This window comes from Muscardinus avellanarius (assembly GCF_963383645.1).
Source record: "Muscardinus avellanarius genome assembly, chromosome: 16".
Taxonomy (NCBI): Eukaryota; Metazoa; Chordata; class Mammalia; order Rodentia; family Gliridae; genus Muscardinus; species Muscardinus avellanarius.
In genome coordinates this window covers 19,817,901-19,829,982 of record NC_137802.1, presented here as the reverse complement: position 1 = coordinate 19,829,982, position 12,082 = coordinate 19,817,901, and the positions used below count along the sequence as shown (strand labels likewise).

Below are 12,082 nucleotides of genomic sequence, written 5' to 3'. Positions count from 1 at the left end.
CGTGGTGGCACATGCTTGTAATCTCCACGCATGGGAGGCGGAGGCAGGAGGATCGCGCAGGTTCGAAGCCAGCCATGCTGGCTTAAGAGACCCTGTTTCCAAATAAAAATATAAAAAGTAGGTCTAGGAGTGTAGCCCAGAGGTAGAAGGGCTTCCAGGAACCCCAGTATCACAAAAAAAAAAAATTTTTTTTTTTTTTTTTTTTTTTTTTTTTTTGCAGGTCTGGGGATGGAACCCAGGGGCATTTGACCTCCGAGCTACACCCCCTGCCCAATTGTTTATTCTTTATTTTGAAACCAGGTCTCACTGAGTTGCGGAGGGCCTCACTAAGTAGCTGAGGCTGTCCTCGAACCGCGATCCTCTGGTCTCAGCCTCCCAAATGCTGGGATTACAAACGTGCGCCACCACACCCGGCAAAAAAAAAAAAAAAAAAAAAAAAAAAAAAAAAATTTAATTGAAAAAAAAAATAAAAATCTGTGTGTGTGTGTGTGTGTGTGTGTGTGTGTGTGTGTGTGTGGTAGTACAGGAAATGGAACCCAGGGTCTTTCTACCTCCAGGCTACACTCCCAGGCCTATTTTATATTTTATTTGGAAAGAGGGTCTCCCTAAATTGCTGAGAGCCTTGGTACGAAGGCTAGCTTCATACCTGTGTGATCCTCCTGTCTCAACCTCCTGAGTACTAGGATTACAAACATGCACACCCGCCCAGCTGCTAAGTAAAAATCTTAATGAGAATGCAAAACTTTTTTTCCCTTAAAAGTGGTTTTAGAGCCGGACATGGTTGTGCATGCTTGTTATCCCAGCATTCGGGAGGCTGAGACTGGAGAATCGCGGTTCATAAACAGCCTCAGCTACTTAGTGAGGCCTTCTACAACTCAGTGAGACCTGGTTTCAAAGTAAAGAATAAAAAGTAGGGCAGGGGGTATAGATCAGAGGTAGGATGCCCCAAGGTTCCATCCCTAGACACGCAAAAAAAAAAAAAAAAAAAAAAAAAAAAAAAAGTGGTTTTAAACCCAGAACAGTATTTCTCAAGTCTAAAAGAATTTGGGGATAAATCCATATCCCCAAATGAACATAAAATCCCATGTTCTATAGCTATGTAATTTTTTTTTGGTACTGGGGACTGACTCCGTAGGCATTCTACCTCCAAGCTACTCTCCCAGCCCTTTCTTTCCTTTCTTTTGGCTTTAAAACAGGGTTCACTAGGTTGCTAAAAGTCTGAGTTGCTGAGGCTGGCTCTGAACCGAAGATCCTCCAATCTGAGCCTCCCAAATACTGCAATTACAGGCATGGACCAACATACCTAGCCTATAGATAGCTATGCTATTTGAAAATCCAGGACTGCAAATGAGGTAAAGAAATGGATCAAAGGACTACTTTGTTCATACTATTTTTCCTCTTTCCACAGAGAAAATTCCACCTCTAGTTGATAATCAACCTAATACAGACTCCTAGTCAGAGCTCATTTTCATTTTTGTAGTAATTTTCTGTCGACATCTCTCAAATTATATACCTCCCTAAAGAACAAAGATAACTTATGATTGCTAAAACATTACTGAATTTTTGAAAAACGGTAAACTAAGGTCACTACATGTAAAATAAAAAATGGGCAGGATGTACTTGTAATCCCAGTACTTGGGAGGCTGAGATAGGAGGATTGAAGGTTTGCAGCCAGCCTCAGCTACTTACTGAGGCCCTCCAAAACTTGGTGAGACCTTGCTTCAAAATAAATCATAAAAATAGGCTCAGGGTGTATTCTAGAGGTAGAATGCCCCTGAGTTCAATCTCCAGTGCCATTAACAAAATAAGTAAAAACAAACAAAAAACCCCAACAATTTTGATCCTGTACACATTAAACAATTAAAACTCAAGTATATAATCTAAAATGGAAAGATTAGCAAACATATATATATATATATATATATATATATATATATATATATATATATATGAAACTGATAGATCAGGGATTGGAGATATAGCTCAATGGCAGAGCACTTGCCTTGTATGAGTGAGGCCTGAGCAGAAAAAAAGAAACAAAAAGAAAAGAGCCAGGCGTGGTGGCACGCGCTTGTAATCCCAGCGCTTGGGAGGCTGAGACAGGAGGATTGCATAAGTTCGAAGCCATCCTGAGCTACTGAGTGAGGCTCTCAACAACTTAGTGAGACCCTGTTTGCAAATAAAGTATAAAATAGGTCTGGGAGTATAGCCCAGAAGTAGAAAAGCCCCTGGGCTTCACCCCCAGTACCAAAAAAAAAAAAAAAAAAAAAGATGGAGATCAAGTAGTCCAAATATGAATAAAGACATGTAAGATTTGAACAATATAATGAACAACTTGGATTCAATGCACATAGAAGAGGCTATATGCTATAATTTAAAAATATGTATTCAAGTTGGGCGTGTTGGCGCATGCTTGTAATCCCAGCATTCGGGAGGCTGACACCTGAAGATCGCGGTTCGCAGGCAGTCTCAGCTACTTAGTGAGGCTCTTTGCAACTCAGAGAGACCCTGTTTCAAAATAAAGAATAAAAAAATAGGGCTGGGGGTGTAGCTTGGAGGTAGAGTGCCCCTGGGTTCCATCCCCAGTACCAAAAAACTGGAATGCTTGAATACAAGCACACTTCTAATCCCAGTACTTGGGAGGCTGAAACAGGAGGATCTGGGTTCGCAGCAGGCCTAAGTTACTTAGCAAGGCCCTTCACAACTTAGTGAAACCCTGTTTCAAAATAAAAAAATAAAAATAGGGTTGGGGGCATAGTTCAGAGATAGAAATGCATCTTGGGTTCAACCTCCAGCATAAACATATATGTATTCAAAATCATGTCCAAATTTCATAAAAACTTGTTCTGTAAGAGTGTAAGCTTCTGGTCTTAAATACCAAAAACCAGCCTGGTGTGGCAGTGCATGACTGGAATTTCAGTTACTTGGGAGGCTAAGGCAGGAGGACTGCAACTTTGATGCCAACCTCAGCAACTTAACTAGACCCTGCCTAAAAATAAAATTAAAAGGCTAGGCCCTCATGTTGCTGCACGTTTATAATCCCAGTGCTTCGGAGGGTGACAAGATCCCAGGATCAAGGACAGCTTTAGTAGCTTAGTGAGACCCTTTTTCCAAATAAAAATATAAAAGGGCTGGGAGTAGAGCTCAGAGGTAGAAAGCCCTTGGAGGTCCCATCCCCAGGACCCCAGGCATGGTGGCAAATGCCTAATTTATTGTAATCCCAGTACTTGGGAGACAGAAACAGAAGGATTGCAAGTTCGAGTCAGCCTGAGGCCCTCCACAACACAGTAAGACCCTGGTTCCAAATAAAAAATAAAATAGAGCTGGGGGTGTAGCTCAGAGGTAGAATGTCTCTGGGTTCAATCCCCAGCACTACACACACACACAAATAAATAAACCAAAAATAAAATGGGCTGTGGATGTAGCTCAGAGGTAGAACACTCTTAAATTCAATCCAATACTGAAAAAAATAAAAAATTAAAATTAAAAAACTAATCCGTATGTCACTATTAAATTAAAAATCAGTAAAATTATGGCCAAAAATCAATACACCTTTATAAATTAAGGCTTAGTAAAAATCACATTTGCAGAAGTATTCACTCTAGAAACACGTACAGTTAATTCTTTCTGAAGTCTTTGTCCTGTAGTACTACTGCCTTTAGCTTTATGACACCAAGAATGGTAATTAATTTGACGTTTATTTTTTGTGGGGGAGGGGTAATTAAACCCTTGGCCTCACTTGAACCTACGGCCTCATCTATGCTAAACAGGTAGTTCTCTATCTCTGAGTTATACTTCCAACTCCTTGAACTCTAAAGTTAATTATAGCCAGGTGTGGTTGCCCATGCTTGTAATCCTAGCATTGGGGAGGCTGAGACAGGAGGATCACAGTTTGAGGACAGCCTCAGCAACTTAGTGGGGCACATTGCAACTCAGTGAGACCCTATTTCAAAATAAAGAATGAAAAATAGGGCTGGGGGTGTCACCCAGAGGCAGAACGCCCCTGAGTTTCATTCTCAGTACTGGAAAAGAAAATAGAATAAAAAATAGGTCTGGGGGTATAGCCTGGAGTCAGAATGCCCTTGGGTTGCATCCCAGGTAACAAGAAACAAAAAAATTATTATTTTTAGCCACTCATATGACAGGAGGATCACAGGTTAGAGGATAGTCTCAGCAAGTAGTGAGACTCTTATAAACCTGAGACCCTGCCGGGCATGGTGGCGCACGCTTGTAATCCCCGCGCTTGGGAGGCAGAGACAGGAGGATCATGCAGGTTCGAAGTCAGCGGCGCTGGCGTAAGAGACCCTGTTTCAAAAATATAAAATAGGTCTGGGAATGTAGCCCGGAGGAAGAAGGGCTTCCAGGAACCCCAGTACCACCAAAAAAAAAAAAAAAAAAAACCTGAGACCCTGCTTCAAAATAAAGAATAAAAAATAGGGCTGGGGGTTGAGCTCAGAGGTAGAATGCTCCTGGGTTCCATCCCCAGCACTGCAAAAAATAAATAAGTAAAAATAAAAAATAAAAATACAATAGAGCTGGGGGTATGGCTAGGAGATAGAATGCCCCACCGGACGTGGTGGAGTACACTTGTAATCCCCGCGCTTAGGAGGCTGAGACAGGAGGATCACACAGGTTCGAAGCCAGCCTCAGCTACTTAGTGAGACCCTGTTTCCAAATAATGGTCACATATAGTTAACTTTTTTTTTTCCTGTAGTTCTGGGATGGACCCAGGAGCTTTCTACCTCCGGGCTACACTCCCAGACCCATTTTATATTTTATTTGGAAACAGGGTCTCACTAAGTTGCTGAGAGCCTCAGTATTTTAATGTTTGAAACAAGATCTCACAAAGTTGCAGAAGGCCACGACTAAACTGCTGAGGCCTTGAGTCTGGAGTCCTCCTGTTTCAGCCTCCCACATACTGGGATGACAGGCATGTGTGATCATGCCTGGCTCTAAAGCTACTTTTGCTACATACCAGCTGTCTGGAGGAAAAATACTTCTGGTATCAAGTTGTGAGTTTAAGTAGCAGCTTTTCTCATGGAACAGCATTTTCAATCAAAAGGATGACTGAAGCAGGTAGCACATGCCTACAACCCCAGTACTTGTGAAGCTGCAACAAGAGGATCACGGTTTTGAGGACAGCCTCAGGAATGCAGCGAGTTCTGCTTCCAAATAAAATAAAATATAGCTGAGGACCTCTGGGGTTCAACCCTCAGTTCCATGGGTTAAGAATGACTGATTAATACATAATTGTTTAATAGACATATTCTCTCTCTCCTCCTCTCTTCCCCCGTCCTCTCTTCCCTCTCTCTCCCTCTTTAAGTACTAAAAATTGAACCCAGGGGCATTCTACCACAGAGCTACACCTTTCATTTTTTGTTTTGAAACAGTCTCTCAAGCTTGCTGAGGGTCTTGCTAAGATGCTGAAGTTCTCATTGAACCTGCAGTCGTCCCGTCTCAGCCTCCCAAGTACTAGAATTGCAGGTGTACGCCACCACCTCTGGATGACATTTTCTCTCTCTCTCTCTCTCTCTCATTTTTTTTCTTTTCTTTTTTCTTTTTTTTTCTTTCTTTTTTTTTTTTTTTTTTTTTTTTTTTTTGCGGCACCAGGGATTAAACCCAAGGGCATTCTACCCCCAAGCTACACCCCAGCCCTATATTTTATTCTTTATTGTGAAACAGGATATCATTAAGTTGTAGAGGCCTCACTTAGTAGCTGACGCTGGCCGTGAACCTGCAATCCTCCTGTCTCAGCCTCCGAAAATGCTGGGATTACAAGTGTGCACCACCACGCCCGGCTTGAAAAACTCTATTTTTACAATCCTAAATTTAATACTTTCTCAATCCTTAAAGACTTTTATGATGAGATCAGTGGTAATAGTAATAAACAAAATTCTAAAATATAAGCCAGGTGTTGGGAAAAAGAGACAGGAGGATCACAGGCAGGATCAAGGACAACCTCAGCAGATAGCAAGAATCTCATCAACCCAGTGAACCCCCTATTTCCAAGTAAAAATAAACTATAGAGCTGGGGGTATAGCTTGGAGGTAGAATGCTCCTGGTTCAATCCCCAGTACAAACAAAAAAGTAAATATATAACAATAATTCTAAAATATATAAACACATGGGACATATACATAACTCAGTGAGCCAATATTTTCTCACTGACTAGGCATGCTATATTAACTTCATGTGTGAAAAAAAGATCCATTCAAAGCATAAATAGGGCTGGGCATGGTGGCAACTCCTATAACCCCAGTATTTGGGGGCCTGAGACAGATAATTGCAGGCTCAAGGACAGCCTAAAAAACTAAGCGAATCCTTTAGTAACGTAGTGAGATCCTGTTTGGGGAAAAAAAAAAAAAAGAAAAGAAAGATCAAATGAGCCATGGAATTTTTTGGGGGAGGGGAGGTCTGGAGATGGAACCCAGAGGCATTCAACCTCCAAGCTACATCACTTGCCCTATATTACTTATTTTGAAACAGGGTGTCACTAAGTTGCAGAGGGCCTAAGTAGCTGAGGCTGTCTGCAGTTCCTCCGGTCTCAGCCTCCCAAATGCTGGGATTACACGTGTGCACCACCATACCTGGCAACCATAGATTTTAATATAACAAAGTATTGATGTTTAAAATATAACTCCCAGCCGGGTGTGGTGGCTCATGCTTGTAATCCCAGTGCTTAGAAGGCTGAGATAGGAGGATTGCACAGGTTCCAAGCCAGTCTCAGCTACTTAGGCTCTCAACAACTTAATGATACCCTATTTCCAAATAAAATATAAAATAGGTCTGGGAGTATAGCCTAGAGGAAGAAAAGTCCCTGGGTTCCACTCTCAGTACCACACAAAAGTAAAATCAAGTAAAATAAAACTCCCTTTGAAGCCAGGCATGGTGGTTCACACTTGTATTCCCAGCGCTTGGGAGGCTGAGACAGGAGGATCGCACGGGTTCAAAGCCAGCCTCAGTTACTTAGTGAGGCTCTCAGCAACTTAGTCAGACCTTATTTCCAAATAGAGTACAAAATTGGTCTGGGAGTATAGCCCAGAGGTAGGAAAGTCCCTAGGATCCACCCCAGTACCACAAATAAATAAATAAAATAAAAAATATGACTCACTTCTGTAATTATCTATGTGAAAATATATTTTCTTCATACACATTAACCAACATCATATAAAAAAAACTAAAAAAAGATGAAGATATAAGAAAGCAGCTAGCTGGGCGTGGTGGCGCATGCTTGTAATCCCATCATTTGTTTGTAATCCCATCATTCGGGAGGCTGAGACTGGAGGATCGTGATTTGGGGAAAGCCTCAGCTACTAAGTGAGGCCCTCCACAACTCAGTGAGACCGTGTTTCAAAATAAAGAATTAAAAAAAAAAAAAATTGGGCAGGGGGTGTAGCTTGGAGGTCGAATGCCTCTGGGTTCCAATCCCAGAACCGCAAAAAAGGAAGGAAGGAAGGAAGGAAGGAAGGAAGGAAGGAAGGAAGGAAGGAAGGAAGGAAGGAAGGGAGGAAGGAAGGAAGGAGCTGCCGGGTGTGGTGGCGCATGCTTGTAATCCCCACATTCAAGAAGCTGAGACCAGAGGATTGTGGCCCTCCACAACTTAGTGAGACCCTGTCTCATAATAAAGAATAAAAATAGGGCAGGGGTGTAGTTTGGAGGTCGAATGCCCTGGGTTCCATGACCAGGCCCGCAAAAAAAAAAAAAAAAAAAGGAAGAAACCAACTACTGTGTTAGGCATAATCATGTGTATAATCCCAAATACTTGGTAGACTGATGTAGGAAGACTACAACCTTAAGATTAGCCTGAAAATCTTAGCTAAACCCTCTCTCAAAAGTAAAAATTTAAAGCTGGGTGTGGTGGCACACACTTGTGATCTCAGCATTTGGGAGGCTGAGACAGGAAGATCACAGGTTCTCGGTTGTGGCTACTTAGGCCCTCCACAACTTAGTGAAACGCTTTTCCAAAATAAAGAATTAAAAAAAAGAATAGGGTTGGGGTGTAGCTTAGAGGTAGAATGGTCCTGGGTTCTATTCCCAGTACCATACACACACAAGTAAAATAAAATAAAATTTAAGAAAGTCAGAAGGAAGCTGGGCATGGTGGCCCACACTTGCATTCCCAATACTTGGGAGGCTGAGACAGGAGGATCACAGGTTCACAGACAAACTCAGCTAATTAGTGAGGCCCTCCACAACTTAGACCCTGTTTCATAACAAAGTATTAAGCTGGGCGTGGTAATGCGCGCTTGTAATCCCAGTACTTAGGAGGCTAAGATAGGAGGATTGCAGGTTCCAAGCCAGCCTCAGCTACTTAGTGAGGCTCTCAGCAACTCAGTGAGACCCTGTTTCTAAATAAAATATAAAATAGGTCTGGGAGTATACCTTAGAGGTAGAAAGCCCCTGGGTTCAATCCGCAGTACCACAAAATAAATTTTAAAAATTTTAAAAATAAAGAATTAAAAAAAAAAATAGGGCTGGAGGGTATAGCTCAGAAGTAAAATGCCTCAGGGTTCAATCCCCAGTACTGCAACACACACACACACACACACACACACACACACACACACACACACACACACAGAGAGTCAGGAGATGTAGCTCAATAGTGATTGCCTCTGGGTTTTATCCCCAGTGCCAGGCATGGTGCCGCACGTTTGTAATCTCAGTACTTGAGAGGCTGAGGCAGAAGGATCACAGGTTCACAGCCAGCCTCAAAAACTTAGTGAGACTCTATTTCAAAATAAAGAATAAATATAGGGCTGGGAGTGTAGCTCAGAGGTAGCATGCCCCTGAGTTTCATCCGCAGTGACACACACACACACACACACACACACACACACACACACACACACGTTTCTGCTTAAAAGATTTAATTGAAGCCAGGCGTAGTGGCGCACACTTGTAATCCCAGCATTTGGGAGGCTGAGACTGGAGGATCACAAGTCGTGGACAGCCTCAGCTACTTAGGGATGCCCTCCGTAACTTAGTGAGACCCTGTTTCAAAAAAATAAAGGCTAAAAATAGGGCAAGGGCTATAGCTCAGAGGTCAAGTGCCCCCTGAGATCCACCCCCAGACCCACAATAAAACAACAACAACAACAACAAAAAAGATTTAACTGGAGCTGGGATGTAGCTCAGTGGCAAAGTACAAATTGCAAGTGCAATGCCCCACTGCCAAGAAACAAACAAACAAAAAAAATCAATTTAACTAGATATCTGGTTATATTGTTTGAAGCATAAGATATTAAAAATTTACAATGTAAACTTTATTTACATTTAAAATTAAGCATAAAGCCCGGGCGTGGCGGGGCACACTTGTCATCCCCACACTTGGGAGGCAAAGACAGGTTCGAAGCCAGCTGTACTGACTTAAGAGACCCTGTTTCCAAAAATAAAAAAGTATAAAATAGGTCTGGGAGTGTAGCCTGGAGGTAGAAGGCCTTCCAGGAACCCCAGTACCACATCATCTCCCAGGGAGCTGTTATTCTTTACCTGTCATGGTATCAGGTGCGTCAGTGTTGCTGCCACGCTGAATGAGTCTGGCTGCAAAGCTATTTTCATCAAATGAAGTCCCATTTACCACAGGGAGGTCTTCAAAGGGGTTTACAGACTGGTCTGAAGATACAGTGATGTGCTGTACAGCAAGCCACAGAGCTGTGCTGCCCTCGTGGTCTTTCAGTTCTAAATCTAATCTGAAAGATAGAAACAATGTGAACAGCAAATAAAATCTTCAAATATGATGTACTGCCAATAGTCTTTCTCTATATACCGTGTGTGTGTGTGTGTGTGTGTGTGTGTGTGTGTGTGTTACTGGGGATGGAACCCAGAGGCATTCTACCTTTGAGCTACTCCCTCAACCCTAGTTTTTATTATTTGTAACAGGGTCTCACTGAGTTGCAAAGGGCCTAAGTAGCTGAAGCTGGCCACAAACCAAAATCCTCCTCTCTCAGCCTCCCAAATGCTAGGATAACAAGCATGCATCATCATGCCTGGTTTTCTCTCTATACTTTTTCAATAACAAATTTTTCTTTCACTTTTACTTCTTAAGATTTAGAATACTGCCCGGGTGTGGTGGAGCATGCTTGTAATCCCAGTACTTTCAGAGGCTGAGACAAGAGGATCACAGGTTCATGACCAGTCTCAGCTACTTAGGCCCTCCACAACTTAGTGAGACCCTATTTTCAAATAAAAAATAAAAAATAGGCCTAGGGGTTGTAGCCCAGAAGCAGAAGGCCCCTGGGTCCCCCCCCCCCCCGCCAGTACCACACACAAAAAAATTTAGAACACTAAAAGACATTTCAAAAAAATTTCTCACTCACAATCCCACCCTCACAACTGCTTTTTTGTTTCTCCATGTCACCCTACGTACTGTTTACACTGCAGGAGTTGATTGAACACATATTCATTCCTGGCTGTGATGGACAGGTGTAAAGGGGTCCTGCAGAATAAAAAGAAGAGGTGTCAATTCAGGACAGACCCTTGTCAGAACTACTTATATAGCAGGAAGTGACTAGAATCCTTGGTAGACTTGAAATTGGATTACAGGCATTTGCTGTTTCTATAAATCCCAATATATGGGCGACTGAAATAGGATCGTATGTTTGAAGCCAGTTTCAAGATTTTAAAAAAGTAGGTCAGGAGGTGTAGCTCAGAGGTAGAATGCCCTTGGGTTCCACCCCCAGTAATAAAAACAACAACAACAGAAGCTGGGCATGGTGGCTCATGCTTGTAATCCCAGCTTTTGAGAGGCTGAGACAGAAGGATTGCGATTCACCGACAGCCTCAGCTACGTAGTGAGACATTCTACCTCTAAGCCATATCTCTTGCTCTATTTTTAATTCTTTATTTTTGAAACAGGGGCTCACTAAGTAGCTGAGGCTGGCCACAAACCTGCGATCCTTCTGTCCCAGCCTCCCAAGGGGATTACAAGGATGTGCCACCACACCCGGCTAGATGACCACTCTGGTTCCTTCCAATATAAAGATAATAGAAAGATGATAGAAATTGCTTACATATTCAAAGACTTTAGTTTGCCAGAATGGAAATGTTTTCTCCAAACACCTTTGATCCTAAGTCATGACACTCATTTGCATGGAAAACAAATGTTTGTGGCTTCAATAAAAATTAGACTGAATAATGCCCAAGACCCTGTATGCCAATTATGTACCACCATAAAAATATCCTTCTAGGATTAGTGCTAAAGACAGTCTCTCAGCTCCCCAACTCACCTGCCCTTGCTGTCCTGCATGTTGGGATTGGCTCCAGCCTGTAGGAGGGCCTCTGCAATCTGTGCCATCTCAGACATTACATCTGCTGAGTGCTTCTTTGAGCTGTACAATGCCACAAGGTGCAATGGTGTCTCTTGGGCACCTAACGTGGCAGCATTGACAAGAGCCCCATTCTTAATGAGGAAAGTGGAGGAAAAGAGATCTCCTTGAAAAGAAACAACAAAAGACACAGTAGCATATGACAACACTCAGGGCAAGCCATTCTAGCCAATGCTTCCTCAAAAGGTACCAGTTGGTAACACCAAAAGAGGAGGACAGTTGAGTGTGTATGAAGGAATCTCTTGGGATACCTAGAAATGGATACTCATCATTGAGACTACGGAGTTATACACTCTAGTTCAAAAGGCTTCTATGTCTAATATTTTTTCTTTTCTTTTCTTTTTTTTTTTTTTTGCAGACTAGGAAATAGGGTCTCGCTAAGTGGCTGAGAGCTTCACTAAATAGCTGAGGCTGAGGCTGGCTTCAAACCTGTGCTATCCTCCTGTCACAGCCTCCCAAATGCTGGGATTACAAGCGTGCGGCATTTTTTTCCTTTTGTGTGTGTGTGTGTGTGTGTGTGTGTGTGTGTGTGTGTGGTGCTGGGGATGAAATCCAGGGGCCTTCTACCTCCAGGCTACACTCCCAGATCTATTTTATATTTTATTTGGAAACAGGGTCTCACTAAGTTGCTGAGAGCCTCACTAAGTAGCTGAGGATGGATTCGAACCTATGCGATCCTCCTGTCTCAGCCACCTAAGTACTGGAATTACAAGCAGGCGCCACCAAGCCCGGCTTATCTTTTAATTTTTTTGAAA

At 42.5% G+C, this 12,082-nt stretch overlaps 1 protein-coding gene across 2 annotated transcripts in view; it reads right to left on the bottom strand.

Annotated features, from left to right (window-relative positions):
* Positions 1 to 12,082, bottom strand: part of ANKFY1 (ankyrin repeat and FYVE domain containing 1) — a gene marked incomplete at its 3' end in the record, with an annotated part of 82,467 nt that overhangs the window by 33,845 nt on the left and 36,540 nt on the right. For both annotated transcript variants that reach the window (XM_080713276.1, XM_080713277.1), the window contains exons 7-9: positions 11,229 to 11,433; positions 10,370 to 10,438; positions 9,493 to 9,692 (exon numbers count right to left, since the gene is read on the bottom strand). In XM_080713276.1, coding sequence (XP_080569402.1) covers positions 9,493 to 9,692; positions 10,370 to 10,438; positions 11,229 to 11,433 — 474 coding nt within the window. The remainder of the gene's footprint in view (positions 1 to 9,492; positions 9,693 to 10,369; positions 10,439 to 11,228; positions 11,434 to 12,082) is intronic.